The 21,080-nt window shown below is 40.7% G+C and overlaps 1 protein-coding gene across 2 annotated transcripts in view; it reads right to left on the minus strand.

Annotated features, from left to right (window-relative positions):
- Window positions 1-21,080, minus strand: part of spryd3 (SPRY domain containing 3) — a 76,106-nt gene that overhangs the window by 53,545 nt on the left and 1,481 nt on the right. For both annotated transcript variants that reach the window (XM_085260195.1, XM_085260194.1), the window contains exons 2-6: window positions 17,079-17,206; window positions 15,618-15,693; window positions 11,096-11,220; window positions 10,235-10,370; window positions 9,955-10,143 (exon numbers count right to left, since the gene is read on the minus strand). In XM_085260195.1, the coding sequence (XP_085116321.1) occupies window positions 9,955-10,143; window positions 10,235-10,370; window positions 11,096-11,220; window positions 15,618-15,693; window positions 17,079-17,206 (654 nt within the window). The remainder of the gene's footprint in view (window positions 1-9,954; window positions 10,144-10,234; window positions 10,371-11,095; window positions 11,221-15,617; window positions 15,694-17,078; window positions 17,207-21,080) is intronic.

Here is a 21,080-nt window from a genome sequence, read left to right on the forward strand (position 1 = left end):
AACTCTACAAGTTTTCATTACATTATTTATCAAAAGGGTTGCACTGTATATGTTGCACCCTGCATGTACAGTATAAACATCAGATATGTGCTTACTGATAAAGACAAATGCCATGAAAACATCTTTAGTCAAACAGTAAAGCAGACAAATTCCCCAAACAACAGTGAATGAAATGTGTTACATTTAAAAGTACGTGTAACCATGTAAAGCCAAAAACTTATCACGTGTTTGAGTCATAGTTTTACCAGTACATGCTGCAGTTTTTGTTTTGTCTTTGCATTTTATTGAAAGCCTAGATATCTTTTGTATGAAAGCTAAAGCTATCCATCAGGCAAATGATCCTTAAAGATGTACATAACCTCAACTGAAAAGGTAACATCTGCTGAACTAAGGCACATCATTTGCTTCCCAAAGAAGAACTGAAGGTTTTTTGACATAAGAAGGATAATGAACGAAAAAGCCGAGGACAGGTGGTAACATTGTCGGCCATTCTAGTCCTTGAGATACCGGTTAATATCGCCTCGTTTGTAAGTGCGCTGCACGCCCCATCGCAAAAATACAGAAAGAGGGTTGTCACAACATCAGCACACCTGAGTGACTGGCATTTTCACACATCTGTTCTTGTTTATTAGAACACGTTTCTAAGTTGCAGCTTTGTTAGTGAAAGCTCTGTCAGTTTAAGACAGTTGTCATCATAGTAAGGACAAGGCTCACTTGCAAAAAACCCTTTGTGGGTTGCAACGTCCATATTCAATAAAATAACTGTCAATGACACATTTCTCTTTTTTCAGATGTTAGAATGTACGTCGTGCCACTGGTATGTTTTAATTCCCAGAAACTGATAAGATTATTAACACTATAAATGTCATGATTTGTACTCTTTCTGTAATTTGAAACAATCTAAATAATAACTGAACTTGATTGCCAATACGTAACTATTAAAACCAACTGTTGATTTAAATTCTCCTTAGATTTTGTTTTTTGTACTTTTTCAATAATTTTTCTCAGGGTACAAATAAAACAGATTCTAAGAAACCAATCATGTCAACATTTTCAAATCTGGTGTTGTTTTGCCCTTGAGCATCGTGATTTATACTATAGTTAAATAGCTCACATACCAAGAATATGATTGTATTGTTTTTAATTGCAGCCGAGTGTGAAGCAGCGGGAATGAGGATCAGCACCTCCAAATCTGAGGCCATGGTTCTCAGCCGGAAAAGGGTGGAGTGCCCACTCCGGGTCGGGGATGAGTTCCTGCCCCAAGTGGAGGAGTTCAAGTATCTCGGGGTCTTGTTCGCGAGTGATGGGAGAAGGGAGCCGGAGATCGACAGACGGATTGGGGCTGCAGCTGCAGTAATGCGGACGCTGCACCGGTCCGTCGTGGTGAAGAGGGAGCTGAGTGTAAAAGCGAAGCTCTCAATTTACCGGTCGATCTACGTCCCTACCCTCACCTATGGCCACGAGCTGTGGGTAGTGACCGAAAGAACGAGATCGCGGATACAAGCGGCAGAAATGAGCTTCCTCCGAAGGGTGGCTGGCCTCTCCCTTAGAGATAGGGTGAGAAGTTCGGCCATCCGGGAGGGGCTCAGAGTAGAGCAGCTGCTGCTCCACATCGAAAGGAGCCAGCTGAGGTGGTTCGGGCATCTGACAAGGATGCCCCCTGGGCGCCTCCTGGGTGAGGTGTTCCAGGCATGTCCCACCGGGAGGAGGCCCCGGGGCAGACCCAGGACACGCTGGAGAGATTATATCTCTCGGCTGGCCTGGGAACGCCTTGGTATTCCCCCGGATAAGCTGGAGGAGGTGGCTGGGGAGAGGGAGGTCTGGGCCTCTTTGCTTAGGCTGCTGCCCCCGCGACCCGGCCCCGGACAAAGCGGATGAAGATGGATGGATGTTTTTAATTGTTAGAGTGAGTGAGTCAGGAGGGTTTTTAAGCTTTGTAAGCATATTTACTATGTACTTACTCAACTTGTACCTTCTGTATTGCACATGCAATTCTATTTTATAGCTTATTTAATCTTGCACATACCTTTCCAGAGTCTACAGATGTAAACTGGTTGCTAAATCAAGTGCATGAAATCTTTTCTAGTTTGAGATCAATGTTTTTGTAACCAACTAAAAAGCTGAAGGCTGTCTCCTTAAGCACCTCTGTCCCACTTCCAAAGTTGTTATTTTTAGAAGGTTCCATAATCTGTAAACTCCCCGTTCTTAACAGAAACACATGCTCATTGGCAATATCACCATTGATTTCAAAGTTTTGGGACTGGGGATCATCACTGGTAATTAGAGCTTGGTCCCTGGCTACAACTTCAATCTGCAGAGGTTTGCAGTTCCAATGTTGAAGGAGGTACCATACATCTCAAAACCAATAACCCACTGGACTCTAAAGTTTCAGGTCTGGCTCAAGTTGAGTCAGTGCGGTCCCATCACAGGCACTGTCTGCAAGGCCTCACTTCCACTAACAGGAGTCACTGGACTGGATTTCTGGACTATTTTTGTGATGTTGGTGCTTTCTGGAGCATTTTTAATGGCATTATCTGACTAATATTATGGCTTATCGTGTGGTACAAACCACCTGGCTACCTGCTACCAACCAAATCAATAGCAAAGTTTTATACCTCTCTGCGGTTACCAAGCGGTCCTCGAATGTTATCCAAGTATGGGTTTCACAGAGACTGGCAGCGATCTTCAGCAACTAACCACAATTTTCCCTTGCAGCTACTGGCTCCCAAAGGGTTTCCAACTGGTCTCTGGGCCTGTGTGACTGAAGCTTTAGCATCTATTCGCAGGTTTGAGTGCTACACCCATAGTTTATAGACATAGCTAGCAAATGTTAGCTAATAAATTAGCACTACGCCTTCTAGTTCAAACATGGTAACTTACAGGTACCAAAAAAAAGTGTCAGTGTCTATGATCTCCTGTGATACCACAATGGATTTGTCTGTGTTTTACACATTCTGTGGTTTTGATCCTAAAAGGCTTAAAAAAAAGAAACGTTTTTCATTCCTTGTAAGCAGAATTTTATGATCACACTGTGCATAAAAAGGCTTGTAGCAAAGAGAGGTCTTTGTTATATTTCCTAAACTGAAACAATTGCATCTGTTGAAAACATTCCAAGTTTACATTTTGCTTAATGACAAAGCTATTTTCGCCACATGAAGCTTTCACTGAAACTCCTTAAAGCTAAATTCATGCCCACAAGGACACAGCCATTAAACTATAAGTCACTTGATTTACTTCATTTTTTCCATTAAAAGAGAAGCATGAGTTGAGAGCATTTATTACCCTCAACAAATGGCCTTCAGATGAGTGATAAAAAGTTTGAAAGGAACAAAGATTGCATCAAAATAAAGATTATTCAAAACAGAAAGAAAGAGGCCAGAGCCAAAGCAGTAATATCTTTTATACCAGCTACGTCAGAGCCATTTCAAGGACATGCAAGATGAATTATGCAAGTGTAATATTTGGTGAAAAGACATAAAATGGAAAGAGTTATAAAAGAGAGATAGAGAGAGACAGCGAGAAACACGTGACTGCATCAAAGAGAGCAAGAGGTCTACATATTTGGCAAGGTAGGTATGAAGAGTGCTCTAGGATGAGAAACCCACCTATTTAAACAGGAGTGGCCATCCCCCTACTGTAAAATAAACAGTTCACAAAGGCAAAGACTTAGCTGCAGACAAGTCACTACCATCGCCATTGTGTTCTGTGCATTCTGCGGCTTTGCACTTCTCATCAAAAGCATACCAGCCAAATAACTCATTTATCTTGCAGCAGTCTTTTCCATCATCCTGCCCCACCACCCATCCACCCACCAAGGATGACCATCCTCCAGAACAGTGATTATCCATACTTGCTAAATAGTTAACATGTAAAAACTATTCCACCGTTTTGACTAAATGTTGGTGAGGTGTTGATGCCTAATTCATCTATGGCAACGTAACGGTAGATCCGCAAGTCTTCAGAAACCACAGACACTGGAAATGTCTGTTGCATAGCCACATGTACAAAAAAGAAAAGAAAAAATCCCATGACATTTAAAATTTACCTCACAGCTTTAGGCTGCACTTAAAATCTACATGACTATAATAAAAATGGAATAAACAGGAAGAGGAGAAACAAAGCAGGCAAGAGTAGAGGAGAGATGGGAGAAGTAAAGGAGACTAGGATGAGAAACTACGAGAAGAAAGGAGGACATGGAACAAGGAAAGAGGACACACAGGGCAGTAAAGAGGAGATAAAAGTAAAGGCAAGGACAGGAGACAAGGATAGAGGAGGGTATGCGGTACAGTAGGTGAAAAATGAGTGAATAGGGAGAGGACAGGAGACATGTATGGAGGAGATAAGAGAAGGAACAACAAGGAGACAGGAAAGGAGTTGATGGTAGAGGAGAAAAATGAGGGCAGATGACAGGAGGAGAGATAAAAAGGAAAGTGGAAAAAACATGAAAAGAGGAGATGGACAAGAGTAAAAGCAGACTGACTACAGCAGAATAAAGAAGAAGGGTAGAGAAGAGAAAAGCAGGTCCAAAGACAGCTGGAAAAGTTGAGGCACACTGAGACTGGTTAAAACCGCACAATGAAGTGAATTAAAAGTCAAAACCAACAAAGAGATTAAATGAGACCACCTTGTGGCTGACATAATTTTGAAGCATAATCCTGTTACGCAAAGAGTTCCAATGATCAAGACAAAACTTTGCACTTCTCCGACGAGCTTTTCATTTCCTCTGTCACACTTTCCCTTTCTCTCTCTTGCTTGCTTCCCCCTTAAACCAAAATTTTCACTGTCTTCACTGTGTACACAAAATCCTTGTATATGTCAGAACCTGACAGCGTTATCAGTCTGAGTATTAGCACTCACTTAAACCCTCACAACGGTGATCACATAATGGATTTTAAAGGTACAGCTCATCCCAAAAATTAGACCATTCCAGTTAAAAATAATTCGCAAATTGCTGTGACCACCTTCACGTAGGAGCTAGTTTCCTTTCTGTGCGTCATAGAAAAAAGATCCCGGGTTTGAATCCACCAGCTGGGGCCTTTATGTGTAGAGCTTCCACATTGTTTGTGTGCCTGTATGTGTCGTCTGTGGGCCCTCCGGCTTACTCCCACAGTTCAAAGACTTTCATGTTTGGGTTACTGGTGACTCTAATGGTTATCTGTCTCTCTGTGTTAGCCATGCAGCAGACTGGCCAGACCAGAGTGTATCCGACGTCTAACTCATGGCAGCTGGAATAGGCTAAAACCCTCCTGCAACCTTGAATTGGATAAGAAGAAGAAGGTGGCTGGCTGGATGGAGAGATACAACCAAAAGAAGAATACAGCTAGCTAATATTACAGAGACCTGCCACAGTAAGGCAAGTCTTCATGGATGAAAGGGCTCTTTCTTTTCGGGAAGCCATATTTAAGATCCTGTGTTTGTGTCCTTTGTATAATTCTTGTGTTAGGGAGAGAGAAAGGAGAAGAATTATGGATATTCTAAATCTTGAGCAGGCAGGAAACAACAATGATGAAGAAGGAAAAAAAAGCACACAATGGAAACAATAGCTGGAGGCGACACTTTCAGTTGTTTTACCATTCCATTCCACTTTACTACAAATACGTTTTTTTATTATTACGATGACAGTCTTTTTTTTTCCTTGGCCCAAGCTAAACTGAAGGACCAACAACCCAACATCAATATGGATACCAGAAGTTACTTATCCAGGTCTACTCAGACCTCCCTGGCCCAACCTGCAGCTCTGTCAGACCAGAGACATAATCTCCCCAGCATGTCTTGAGTGTTCCAAGAATCTGTTCCCAGGATATATCCAAAAAACCTCACCATCAGTCAAGTGCAATTAAGTTGCAGTATAATCAATAAAAGGTAAAAATCAATGCAGCTCATATCTCCAAAACCGGGCAAGACACGCCAAAAATAATGTAAAGGGAAAAACAGCACTCCATACTCCAGGAATCTACATACATCTGACTTTTGGGTGAACTGTCCCTTTAAGGCTAATGTCTGTTTCTTCATGAAAGAGACTAAGAAAGGGAGGAAGAATAAAGAAAAAAAATTATTGCCGGACTGCCGAGCAGCCCACACTGCCAGGCCAGGCCAGCCCAGCTGTGAAAACCTCCAACCACATGAGAAAAAGTAAAAGATTCCTTAGAGTCCCATTCCTGCACTTATTGAATTTTTACAACCTGGTGTGCTGCCAGGCACTTGGCTCCAAAAACACTTTTTGTGCCACTGCCACTCTGCGGTCCAGAAAAACAGAAAAGAGAGACAATGAGCAAGACGGCTGGCTGAATCATCCTCCTCACCCACACACTGGCCTTCATCTCCCCTGTGCCAATGACAGACCTACCTGTAGCCCTGTGGCTACTTGCTGAAGGAGAACAAAGGTGTTATAGACCTCCACTGTAAACAGGTGGGAATAAAGATCTGTGATACCTCTGATGACACAGTTGAGCCAACAATGAGTTCCATTCAAGCCGCCACCACGAACTGTTGAATCATAATCAGATTGTATATAAGAGGTAGCCACATTAACGTCACCCTCTTTGCAGCCAGAAGTTACCGTATCTGAGAGGGTGTGGAGTACCAAGTTATCAGATAACATTAGCACGGTTGGTTATAAAGATGCATCACAAACTTTATGGCTGAAACACAGACATACACGTACCTGGCTAAGAAAATAAAACAATTTCACTTTACCAATCTGAGGCACTAACTACCCTACCTCACCTTATCTTAAAGCAGCCAATAATCTAATTTAAGCCCAACAGGATCCAGACTAATAAGTTAGCTGCCACATATCAGACTGTCAACATGCTTTGTAATGCTTTAAACATATTCTTTTTAACAATTAAGTCTTCATCGTGTAGTACTCAGTTTTGTTTGTTTGTCTGTCTGTTTGTTAGCAGTTTAACGTTCAGAGTCGTCAAGATATCATTTTCAATCACTTCTGTATGATGGTTGGTAGGGCTGTGCGATATGACCAAAATCTCATATCCCGATATAAGACAACAATATAAATCACAAAAGTTTAACATTTTTCTGTAAATTCTGTGAATCTCGGGCAGCTCGACTTGCGTTTAGTGTTTCCAGCTGGGCGTCGTTTAACTATACATTTTTAGACATAAGTTGTAACAGCCGCCGTTTTCTTTGTATTTATTACACGGCATGCTGTGGGGAAAAGGCTGTTCATTTATTTTTTAGCACCTGACAGCTCTTTTTTGCTTCTCATTCGCAAACACTCGGCATACTCATTCACATGATTTTAGTTTATTTTGAAAAGCCTCAACATGATCTTTTCAAAATAAGAGCTTTATTGTGAAATGTTTACGTGGAAAATAAACAAGCGGACAGCGGAGACAGGCAATGGTTTTACCATCATTTTTGCTAACGACAACACGTAAAAACAGGCGCTTGTCCGTCCGTAGTGTGGTTATATTAAATATAAGAGAAAGAGAGAACTTTAAGAAATTAATATAGCCACTACAGTGACCATCAAAATTATGAAAAAATATTGCTGTAAACAGTTTATTTTGCAACACCACGAAACAAACGATAGCGTGATAGGAAACGATAGATGTTTTTATATCGTCATCCGATATATATCGTTATATATATGATTTAATCTTGTGAAAATCAGTCATGTCAAATATTATTGTTAACCAAATATCATTACCTGCAATTTTTTATGGATTACCTTCAAACAATATACTAGGCCTCGGGGGACATGAGTATGTAGGTTGGCTAAGCATTTGACCTTCACCTTCACTGTTAGCGCCCGAGGTCAAAGTTGACCTTGAAAAAAATGTAAAGAAACCATATCGAGTAATCCATGGAGAGAGCTGTAAACCCCCTTTTTAATTTTTCAATACCTCGCCCTATGATGTCACAGTGTGACGCCATAACAGGCTGATGTCAGTAATAAAAAAAAAAACATCATAAAACATCAAAGTTTTAGAATAGCCCTCACGTTTTTGTTTTGTTTTTTAAGCTTTAACGTCTAAAAGGCATAAAACCTAAAACTGATTATATCAGACAGCGAATAACTGGCCGATCTGCAGCGAGGCCCAGGGTAAGATAAAGTAGGACTTTGGAATAATAAATGATGCAAAGCTAGAATAAAAACACAGAGCTAAAAATTAGCATAATAGATCAACTTCAGGCAGCAATAGATGGCTTGTTTCAGATGGTGGATGAATTGAGTAGCCGTGTGTAAGATAAATAAGGGCTACTTTTAAACGGTAAGTCATTCAAAGCTGGGGTGGTTGAATCCAAGAATTAAAAAGAAGTCTGAACTTTAAGCAGCCTTAATTTTTTTTTTTTTTTTGTGACTGTAAACCTGAGTGAAAATGTGAACACCAAATGTTTTGTGAGTGTTGTATGAGTGGGTTTTGTTTTTTTTATTTCGTTAGACCGCTAACACAGTACTATTATGTCTGCTTATTATGATGGCAGTTAAATGATTACCATGTGGAAAGCGTTCTGCCACATCCAGCAACCTAATGGAAGTTTGGTAGATCCTGTTCAGATTCATGTGCAGATAAAAAGTTGGTATACGGCCCTGCTTGCATGCTTAAGCTCTGAGGGTACAAATGGCAAACTGTTGCATCACCCCAGACTCTGATACAGCAGAAAGGCAGAGAAAGCACAGCAGACACGACTCCTTTACTGTAAGTCGGCTGTTTATCTTGTTAATGAAAGTGATGTGTGCAGGACTCAAAGGAAAATTCCTGAGCGGATGTCATGAAGCAATCTGCAAAACCCCTCCAAAGGTGACCCAAATCCCGTCACGGCAAGATGATACAATGGCTGAGACAAAATAATTCAAACTGAAGTGGTTGTGTCTGGAGCTTTCCCCGAACTTTAGAGAGCATTAAGCACAGCTGTCAACAAAGAGGGATTTGGTAAAGAACAGGCAGTTGAAGGATCTTGTAAGAGTACAGAACAAACATGGTGGAATGTCAACAACTGCACAGAAGAGCAAGCTGCAGAAAAGCCACACTATAATCTGTCCCATTCAAAAGACAGGTAAGCTAACAATAGCCAGAGTTGGACAGGCACCAAACCTGGGACTACTAACACAAACTTGGTGTCTCTGTGATTTGGTTGTAAGTTGCTCTTAATTTGAAGAAACATCCAAGAAAGATGTTGATACAAAGAAACATCCCTTTGTATCAACATAAAAAGTTCCAGGTCTATTTTCTGTCAATAGAATCTGCATCAAGCCACATTGCAGGCATCCACAGCACAGAGAATCAGGTAAAGTTTCATGATTTTAAGTCACATGCTGACCTATATGCTCTACTCCTCCTGTCATTTGAGGGTCAAAACACAACCGAAAAAACGTGACACCACAGGCACACTGAAGTCTTCTGAGGTAATAGGACAAATGCATTTAACATATGCTTTAACATAAGCTATCCTATTATTATAAAGGATTATAAAGGGGATTTCATAATTATCGTCCTTATAAAATTAAAGAACCACTGAACTGAACAAATATTTTACTAAATATTTTCAACTAATTGATTTTAGGTCTGGTGGTTAACATTTCTTCTTCACTACGTCTCACAAACACAAAAAAAATGCAGGGCAGCCATCCCATAATGGACTCTTCTGACACTGTTCATCCCATAATTAATGGCTTTGCTCTTCAACTGTGATATAACAACAAAAATTACACAGAAATTAAGTAAAAAAAAAAAGAGGTTTTACAAAATCTTCACTAACATTAAACATCAGAGCTGAGAGAGTCGGAGAAGCAGCACACGAGTTCCTTCACCTTCTCGATGTGGCTTGAGTGACTGATCAGTAATGTTTAGGAGGCAGCCCAAGCAAATTAATTAACACCTACGATAACCTTTTTCCACTAATATATAACCAAAAGCACTGAACTTCCAATGTTTCCAAACATCCCTTTTAATCAAGCAAAGAAGGAAAAAAATAACCTGCTCTTACCGTGCCGCTCACCCTGACGTCATAAAGTCGTCCCCAGTCGTCCTCGTGGCTGTCAACCATCATCATACTATCATCCTCCTCCAGGAACCACTCAGCTTGGAGGTCGACCTTCACCTCCTCCCCCATAGAGTGCATCCCCACAGCGGGGAACAGCCCCTCTGCCGACACAGGAACCTCTACTGAACCCACCTGGAGAGAAAGCGGATGTAAAAATCCTGAATAAACAACCCTGCATGCCCATTTGAAATGAGCGTGTTATTATTAAAACAAAAATACCTACCTCTTTCCCGTTTTTGGTGAAAAAGACTGTTGTGATACCTGCTTCTATATTTTCTGAGTGTATTCCACAGCCCATGCGGTCACCACGAGCACATTTCGGGCCAAACTGCTTCCCTATCCCTGTGCCATTATACAACCTAAATGGAAAGAGGAGATAAAAATCCTTTTAAGAAAAGTCCAAGCTTCTTTGAACTACAACCGCATACTTTGTAATCTTGTACAGCTTTCACTACGTAAACCTTGTGTTGCCACAGCTGTCGCACTCTACCACAAAACAAGTAAAAGAATGCAAAAATTATTTCAAATATTCAGTAAACGCAGCCAGACAAGACGAAACGTTCCATTATCTCACTTAACATGAAAGGAAATTAAAAATATGTAAACACAATTACTTTGAAGCGCATAATTACAGCTCACTTTGGCTTGATAATTGGCCACACATCTGTCTGGTGCTGAAATTTGGTATCATCAAGTGAAATTAGATGCTGACATATGAATCAGTTCCTGAGGCAGAATGTATTGCTTTGAAAAGTAAGTCACGTGTATAAATCCAACACACAGTATTCAGAGGATGAAGCAAGCAAAACTGGAAGGTAAAATATTTAACTGTTGATGAACTGGTTATTTACTTGTTCATCAAACAAAAAGAAAAAAATACTCTGAAAAAGTAACCTTAAACTACTTCTGTTAAATTTCCTTTTTGCTACTATTAAAATAGTCACACAAAACAAAATATCAACAAACCAAGAAATGAGGAAATGAGCAAGTTAACACTACCGAACCAATATATAAATGCAGCAGCCAAACCATGCAAGAAACCACCACTGCCCTGTAGCGTATAGGCAACTCCAGTTTGACTTACTTGCCGTTGTCAGCGTGATAAGCTACAGAGTATGGCAGCCAGCCCGGCTGGTGGTCCAGCCTGTAGAACTTAGGCACCAGGCCCACAGCAATGGTCCCTCTCACTCCTGTGTCCACTATGGTCACCTACACAAAGACACACACATTATATTGAAAACACACTACAGTGGCATCAGTTACAGTTCATTTAAGCCACAGTGCCAATAATGCCTAAAACATCGATAAAAGTCAGTGTCTAATGCCAGAAGCAAGGGTAAGGGTATAATATTCAGATATGAAATCCACAGCCTGAACTAACTGTATCCAGGTCATTTACAATCACATTAAATTAATTCAGTGCCACCACGTCTCTTGGTGGTCTGCAGTGTCTGCTGGCAGAGGTAGTTGGCTATGCAGAGCAAAGAACTGTTAGTATGAAACCAATGGAGATGGTGTTTGCACGCTGTCCTCCAAAAAATAATTTCCCCCAGGGATCAATAAAGTATTCTGATTCTGATTCTGATATACAAGTAACTTGCTGTGTTGCATTGGGATATTATATTCCATATACTCTCAAAAAATACAAAGGTACTTTCATATGCTCCCTATTTTCCCAAGGGGTCAGCACCGTGGATGGACCACATGTTTGATTTGGCACAGATTTTACACCGGATGCCCTTTCTGACGCAACCCTCCCATTTAGCCAGCCTTGGGACTGGCACTAGGGACCAGCTACGTTTGTGTCTCGAACCGGGGATTTAGCAAGAATAACTAGCTTGAAGTAATTGTTTCCTGTATGACTTTATCAGTTAAGGAATTTTGTCCTACACTTCTTTAAAATGTCACTTCAGTTCATTGAGGTTTGTGGGCATCCATTTATGCAGAGCTATCTTAAGGTCCCACCACAGCATTTCAATCGTGTTGAGGTCTGGACTTGGAGCCATTGCAAAAGCTTGGCTCTTCATTTTTCAGTTTATCACATTCACCCCACATCACCCATCACCCAATCATGACCCAACTTTGCAAATGTAAACCATGCTGCCATGACCTTTTTAGATAGAAGAGGCTTTCTCCTTGCAATCTTTCCAAACAAACCATACTTGTTCAGTCTTTTTCAGTCACAAGCTTCAACACTTAACGTTGTTTACACCATAACAGCCATAGCCAGCTGCTTTTCGTTTCCCCCACAATGGCCGTTGACATTTTCTACTGTTACTGTTTGTGTACAAAACACTTCTGTACACACTATACCTCAACACTTCTGAATATCAACACTTCACAAAAATTACAGGTTAATTGCAATATTTTATTGTTTGTTTGTTTGTTTGTTTGTTTGTTTTACACCCAATTCACCTCAAATGCTCTGGCTGGCATTCATCAGTAACAAATGCTACTTTACCTGAACTTTTCTCTCGGTAAACATTTTTGTGTTTTTGCCAATGTTAGCCACTGTTAACTGGTGTTACTGAAGCTTTCTTTGAATTCTTTAGATCTAACATTGTCAGGCTCAAGCATAGCAAATAAGCTCTATTTCGAAATGAGAATGTAATGAAGCTGTTTATCAAAACAGTGTGATGTTTAAACACTCGAGCCTAACATTAGCTAGCATAATGTTAGCCAGCTATAACAACAACAGCTATGTCTGTTATATAGCTTATATATATTCTATGTAGCAGCTATCCAGAGACGAGAGAGTTGCATGTCTGTTCTGCTGATGGTATTAGTAATTACATAAGCATATTTATGTGCAGTTTTTTGCATTAGATCCCTGCCTTGAGCTCAGAAGATGAGGCTTGTGATAAAAGAGGAAGAGGATAGGTGAAGATGAGGGAAGAGATAACAGGAGGAGGAAAAACTGATGAAAATATAAATGTACAAATCTTAAATGGTTATGTATAGTTTTTAAAAAACTGATATAACTGATAACTGATACATTCTGTTTTTGTTCAGGAATCTGGAACATTAGAATACATTTGTATTTGGGTATAAAGGGATAACACGCTAACTGGGGTCAGCAGAATCAGCTTTTGGGGTTTTTGCACAGTCTGCTGTTGGAGAGAATTTGCTGGGACTTTTAATCCTGGGAAGACTGTGGTTTTGTTTAACACACACCTGAATGTTCAAACCTGCAAAATGCAAAAAAACCTGCTTTTTTCCAACTGGTGTTGAAACAGTAAAGGTATACTTAGTTTTTCACAGAACTCGATGCAGTCTTGTAAAAAAAAATCATTAATAAAAGTTTCTTTTCATATGACTACAACGATTTGCTGATATTGCCCAGCACTAGTCAGAGGTTATGCAATCCTAATCCTGTACAGGAAAATGGCCCCATCCGGTTTAAATCTGTATCAGCTCCGTTATGTTATTGGCGAACACTCCAAGTTATTTCTCACCTCTCTAGGTTTCCTTCATCCCACCTGTCTCTCTAAGTATATCAACATGTGAAACCAAACTTCTTGGGTTTCCCTTACTAAAGATTTCTGGTCTGATTCCTTTCCAATCTGGCATTTGAGAGATTATAGTGTAGATCACTGGTTTGTAAAAAAGTACATTCTTGGCCGAGGCACAATACCACTTCTGTGCTGTTGAAATATCATTTGTGTCTGTATGATATAAATAAAAGTTACAAAAACATGTGTGACAACTAAGTTATGATAGTTTTGACTTTTTCAAATAAATCTATTAAAACAAGTGGAATGTTGCAGATGTTCAGTCTGGGCTGAAAGAAGCGATGAGGAGGAGAAGTGGAGAGCGAGCAGCGGTACTGACAACGGAGCTGAAATGGATTCTTTGTGAAAGCTGAAAGATGGGGAAACACGAGGATAGCGGTGACGCAGACGCGCACAGAACCCCGACCTTTATCAGAATAAATTCTTCCGAATTTTGAGATATCCTGGGAACTGACAGCATGTGCGTCACAGAGTGGAGAATAATGTAGCGCAAACCTCTGGGTAATGACCAACGTAAAATCCACTAAATGTCAAAGAAATCCATCCTCCAAATGTGATTCTTGTTTCAGTATAAACATTATTATTGTGAAGATTTTCCTTGCAGGGGAGAGAAGAGAGGTCATATGTGAGTTTGACATCAGATTTAAGAGAAATGTCAACTCTGGCACATATCAGGGACACCTCACAGCTATAAGAAATAATGTCAACGCATGCTGCCAGCCTGCATAGAGTCTCAGTAGAGGAATATTTTAACATATATCTGAAATGATGCTTCTCATGTCAAGAAGAAAAGATGTGAAAAGAAAACTAGAAGAAGTGAATCATTTGAAGAAGTATGGTATTGCTGGAGGGTCCTGTCTTAGTATATTTGCAGCCCAGCAGAAAGAGACTGGTTCAGTAGATATCAAGCCCCGTTCAAAACGATTTGCTCGTAATGCATCGCTTTGTGGCTGATGTTTGGTTGCTAGTGGACATTCCAGGCTCCCCATTGCGTCAGTAACCCTGTAACATATGTACCACCCCCCTCACATGCCAATCATCGGTATCCTACTAGTGAATCGGTCGCTGCATCAATGCCTCATCTAAAAGCTGATTTTAAGGTTCACTCGGGGCTTGTAAATCCAGTTTTTTCACCTCACTACAGGCCATTGAGATTCTTTGACATTTCATGGTCTCTGGTTACCACATGTATTCAAACAGGACCAGTAACTTCAGACCAGCAAATTCTTGGAACGGCCTCAAGGTGACTACCAGCTCAGTAGTTCCCTGAAGAACTACAGTCCCTCAAGGGTGATTTTTTTTTGTCTAACTTACCCATGTGGATGCTGGATTTAGGAGTATAGATACGTGTGAGTATTAATGTTAAATCTAATCTACTAATAAAATATGTTTTATTATTAAAGATTAAGATTCCCAGTATATATATGTAGTGATGAAAATTTGCTTTTTGTGGGTTGGTAGGGGAAAACATTGGACACTGCCTAACTGGCTACAACAGTGCTGTGTGCGGTAGTGAGAAGGATGTTCAGACTATAATCTGTGGTGACTGTGTCCACCCCAGGCTACCCCTTGGCTCCGCCCGTGTCCGTAAGGATAACAACTATCAGAAGGAACTGACGCATCAGCTTTGCTATATAAATGTATAATAACCTCTCCTGCTGCTAGTCTGAATGCCTTCCTGTCTGCTGAAAAACACTGGTGTGGTAGACTAATCTCTGCGCTTACAGATAACCACCTAACCGACACCCCATCCCTCATTCCAAAGCAGCTGGGACATTTTTGAGGTAGTGGTTTTGCACTGGTGAACTGAGGCTGTAGGGGGGCACCGAGAATTTAATATGAAGTTGAGAAAATTGTCAGCAACTGGATTCCAGGGGATAAAATGGCTGGATGGAAAAGCAATCGCGGGCACAACCAAGGATGGTGGTATGTGGGCTATCATATAATGAATAACGATCCACTGATTTCATATTGTTCATCCACTTCTGCTGGACTTAAACATTACAAAGAGGAAGCAAGAGAACAAATAAATCCTGGTACTTGGAATACAATAAAACAATGCTGACATGCAGCATCACTATCGATGTGCCTTACCTCAAAGTAGCAATTTCCCTTTGATAAAGGCCGGCCAGCCACATAGCATCCCACTTCTTCAGAGTTCCCTTGGTAACTAAAGAGGAGAAATTACAGGTTAACAATGGGTGATTTCTAGTAATTGCTGTATGCACAGTCAGAAAGAATACATCTCATCTCACACAAAGTCCTCTTGATTTTGATCAATAGGCACACACCGACACAGCAACAGATGTGAGAAATAAGATGGACATTAAAATGCTAATAATAACAAAAGCAGATTTATATAATTCAAATAAACCACACACGTGTAATGATTGCAATTGTTTCTGCCCTTTGTGGACTTTCTTTTGAGACTGTTGTCTGCTGCGTGTTTGATCGGGGGAGCAGATCACTGCTGCTTTATTTCCTTTGCCATTCAATTTTGAAAATTAATAAATAAATATATCCATGATGAAATGTCTCTGCAGACAGCTATACATTTGTGCAGACTCAAATCAATTCTCTTTGGAAATAAGAAGAATTTGTTGAGAACAAAAATGTTAAGCTATGCAAATAAATTAGACATGTCGCTATTCCTGGCTCAAATAGCACACATAAGCACAATGGGGCCACATATACAGTAGTTAAGGCAAGGAGTGAGCTTCCAGACATGGTGCATTATCCTGCTGGAAGCCGCCATAAGATGATAGATGGGTACGCAGTGGTCAGAAAGGGATGTACATGGTGAGCAACAATACTCAGATAGGCTGTGACTTTGAAATTATGCTCAATTAGTGCTAAGGGGGAAAAAAGTGTGCCAGGAAAATATCCTCCACACCATTACAGCACCACCACCAGCCTCAACTGTTAATACAAGGCAGGATGGATCCATGCTTTCCTTGTTGCTTACCCAAAATTCTGATCCTATTATCCAAATGCTTCAGCAGAAATGGAGACTCATCAGACCAGGCAACGTTTTTTCCAATCTTCAACTGTCCAATTTTGGTGAGCTCGTGGCAGTAGTGGCCTCTGTATCTACTGAAGTGTCTGGTGACTTTATTTTGTATAGAAAAACCCTGTGTTTAGAGATTTCAACCAGAAAACCTCCTGTACATCTTTAGTGTGTGAACTTCCAAGCCTGTTAAACCTTCATGTCAAGAAATTTCTACCATCACCAGTGTTGCTTTGATGATGGTTGTACTGGCCCATATTCTTCCCTACTTATCCATCTTAGAGTCACACGGGAGATGGAACCTTTCCCAGGATTATGTTCTACATAAATAAACTGACAAAAAAATAAATTGCCAAACTGACTGTTACTGGAAATGAAAATATTTATCATGGCACTGATAACTGTTCCTAATGTGCATCAGTAATTACAAGAGGCTCCAAAGGTCTAAGCAATACAAAACAAAACAGTCCTCTCTTCACCCTGTTCAACAAAGCCAAATGATCTCTTCAAGTGAATCCCCAAACAGTGGCATTTAAGAACAGGCTGACCTGAGTGTGTCTCCATCCTTCTGCAGCCTCATATATCGCTCCTGTGCTGGTCGACCATCACCGATGTCTCTGACACGACGCCTCAGATTCAGGAGGCATCTGTGGTGTAGTACGTTGATGTCATCCATCTGAGTAAAGAAAATGGAACTGTTAAAACAAAATAAGCACTTTATGATCATGTACAGCAGGCTCTGTAATCTTTACTATCAAATCACACAGGCCAATCTGTTGTCTAATCTCTCTTCTTTTCTTTTTTTTTTTTGGGGGGGGGGGGGGCATGTCCGGTTTCCGGTTAATGATGAATTGACTTCATTCTGAGACATGTAATTCTTTATGTTCTCCACAAATTATTCCAAACTCTTTGTTCTTCATAGCCACAACCTGGAGTGATGTTTACATGTGCCTGGTCAAACAAATCTAAGAGTGAGGACGATTTATGTCTCACCCTTCTGCACTTGACCTAAGCACTGCTCAATAGGCTACGTTCACACTGCAGGTCTTAATGCTCAATTCCGATTTTTTGATCAAATCCAATTTTTTTGTCTGCTCGTTCACACTACAAATAAAATGCGACAGCAAACGCTCTCTAGTGTGAACCCTCAAAGCGGCCCGCATGCGCAAAAGAAGACGTCATACACAACGCGCTCTGTTTAGACCCAGAACAAACTGTTGTTGTTTGACTGATGGCCTTAATATAAAGACTTCGGACTTCATGTTTCCCGATTTTTGCTTTAAGTTATTTTGTTATTTACATAATAATGTAGATAACCTAATAATGATCCTTATTGCTGTTTTAGAGGAGCGGTGCTTCAAAGGATAGTTGCAGATTTCTGTCAGAACCTGCAGGTTATGCAGTACAAATAAAATGTTAACGTTTCTCCAACGTTGTCTTCCCAGCAGTTTCACCGGATGGCCAGGAAGCGTTCACGATGTCTTCTCTGGCGCTGATAATTGGCGTCTGTCTTGTGTCAGTGACGAAAAGACGGATTTAATGCGACATGACCGTTCAAACAGCAGTCACTTTCTGAAACATCGGATATGTATCGGATTCAGTACCACATACGAAAGTGACCCAGATCGGATTTGAAAATATCGGATTTGTGCCGTTCACACTTTCATACCATGATCGGATATGGGTCGCATAGGGTCAAAAAAATTGGATTTGATGCGCTTTCGCCTGCAGTGTGAACGTAGCCTTAGTTGCTACTAGGGCTGGGCCATATTATACCGTTCACGGTAATACCGGTATAATGTTAGGCTACGATAGGAAAATGAAATATCGCGATAGAATATGAGTAAAACGCGCATGCGCAGTGCCTTTGTTTTCATACGCACATGGCCGATTGTTGAGTGAAACAGATGAACCAGAATTGGTTTGTAAAAATGGTGCAACTTCAGTGATGTGGAACTGGTTTGGTGTTTGTCAGTCAGATACACGACAAAGCACATTTTTTTGCAGAACATGCAAGCGGCCGTCGGACTAAGATGCCCTTAAATCTGGGAGTAATCTGGGTCCTAAACTCCGTAATCTTCAGGTCAAACGAACACTGCAGCATCACTAAGAGTTAAAAACTGTCTAAATTCTTTCATCTTTAATAAAACGATCAGCATTGCTGCTTTACCAGGTGTAACTATAAAGTTTAACTTCCAGGCATCCATGAAAACAAAATGTATTACATTTAACGGAGTTAGAAGCTAGCAGGAAGCTAGCGGAAGTTAGCTCGCTAGTTTCGCTAGTTACCTAAGCATGATATTGCATGTTCTGACTGAGAGATTTCTGAAAAAAATCAAACGTACAGCTCTGCTATCACTTCCAACATAAATGAAGACAGGAAACTAAACAGCAGTGACGTTTGTAGGGTTACTGAAGTTGGGCTAGCTGGTATATAATTATGATCGCTAGCGACACAGCTATGTTAGCATAACATAAACAGTGAAGCTGGAGGACAAACACTAACACTTTTCCACTTATAAAAGTTAACGTTAAGGTTCCTCATGGTTAGAGACAAATGCAATCGCATGGCAGGATGCTGTAAAAGGACCAATCTTCAGTCAGGAGAACAACTGAGATAATCCATCCACAATACGAGGTTAGTCATTAATATACTGCAACAACATGGGAATAGAGCAGCTGCCAGAGAATTCAACATTAATGAATCAATGGTACAGAAGTGGAGGAAGCAAGAAGAATGAGTTTAATAAAGTTTGATTTATCTGACTGCTTTGTTTCGCTTAATGTGCCTTATAATCCCGTGCACCTTATGGTCCGAAAAATACGTACTGCACACTGCAGTTTAATGTTGCAAAGCACCTCTTTTTAACTTCAGTGGATATTATACATGGTTATGCTCAGGATATGTCAGCCCATTTCTACTGGAAATGCCTTTTGGTTAAACTTTCAGCAAGGAATTTGCATTTGCACTGTTACATTTTTATAAAGCTTTAATGTACATAAAAACCAGCTTCTTGTTTAAGTGAAAATAAATGATAGGTTGTCTTTTTGCGCTAGTAATGTTGTGGAGTTGTATTTTGTCTCGCATCAATTATATCGTCAGTTATATCGTTATCGCAAATTTTCAAATATATATCGTGATAAATATTTTTGGCCATATCGCCCTGCTCTAATAATAATAATAATAATAATAATGGATACTTTATTGATCCCCATGGGGAAATTACTTGTTTTTCTCTGCATTTGACCCATTCACTCAGTGAAGCAGTGGGCAGCCCACTAAGCAGGCGCCCGGGGAGCAGTGTGTAGGGACGGTACCTTGCTCAGGGGTACCTCAGGGTAGCCGTTAAGTGGATTCGAACCGCCGACCTTCCGATCATGGGGCGACCACTTTACCTACTGAGCTATCCCTGCCCTGCCCTGTCTCCTCCCAGGATTGAACCAGGGATCTTTCGCTGGTTAGGCAAATATGTAAACCACTACACTACAGAGCTAACAGACATCAGCTTGAAGGCTTATTTGATCAACTCTAGCCTCCCATTTTCAGTTAAGCCCCTTCTCACACTGACGAATGCAACAGTTTGACTGTTTATCTTATTTATTCCTTGGAGTAACTGGAAAGAAAATAGCTGAGAAACAGTCTAAGAGAAGTCGAGGAAGTCAGACAGACCTCTCAAATTATATAAATCCTCTTCCAGAGGCTCCCAGAACTCTGGGAGAGGATTCTGAGGGGTCTGTCCAACAATTTAGTAGTTAATAGAGATGGACCGATCCGATATTACGTATCGGTCCGATACTGACGTAAATTCCTGGATCAGATATCGGAGAGAAATAAAAAATGTAATCCGATCCATTAAATATCAAAAAAGCACCTCACAAAACTTGCGACACGGCGTAACTCGGTTCATAACCGTAGCACGTCGGAGCAGTATGTGTCACGTGATAGAGCGGCTGTGTGTATTTGTAGCCTCGCTACCAAACCAGCATTTTATCTCCGAGGAAGTGATCCCAGAGAGAAGTAAAGCAAGTGTGTAAGTTAATCTCTGAATGTTTGTAAAGCATTCCCACGTTAAGCTTAACGACCGATATATGGAGCGACTGCCTCTTCTCTCTTCCTCCCTCTCCTGCTGCTACTTAAAACGTGAAACTGATCAATGATCAGCTGATTGGCTTTTCTGTCGCAAGTCCGTCTCTCTTCTTTGTTTATCGCCCACTTCGCGCCAGAAAGAGGAAACCAGCGGCTGAACAACAGCAGCACGTTTAAGCTTGATAATCTTTTGTTAGAATTTATTTAATATTACTTTCTAGACCAGGATCCTTTTCTACATAGCTGACAGCTGGTAACTGTGCAGGGGCGGATCTAGCAAAGTTTAGCCAGGGGGGCCGATAGGGCATTAACAGGGAGAAGGGGGCACAAAGACATACTTTGACCTTTGGGGTATGAACTAACAGCCAGACATTCACCTTCAGGAATTTCTGGTAGAGAGCAGTATTCATGTTTCCATCAGTTACAGCAAGTCACGCTGAAGCAACAAAGCAACTTCAGACCA

The sequence above is a fragment of the Mchenga conophoros genome, linkage group LG20, assembly GCF_057382185.1.
Source record: "Mchenga conophoros isolate Kocher_MC1m ecotype Shallow Benthic linkage group LG20, M_conophoros_male_GT1.1, whole genome shotgun sequence".
NCBI lineage: Eukaryota > Metazoa > Chordata > Actinopteri > Cichliformes > Cichlidae > Mchenga > Mchenga conophoros.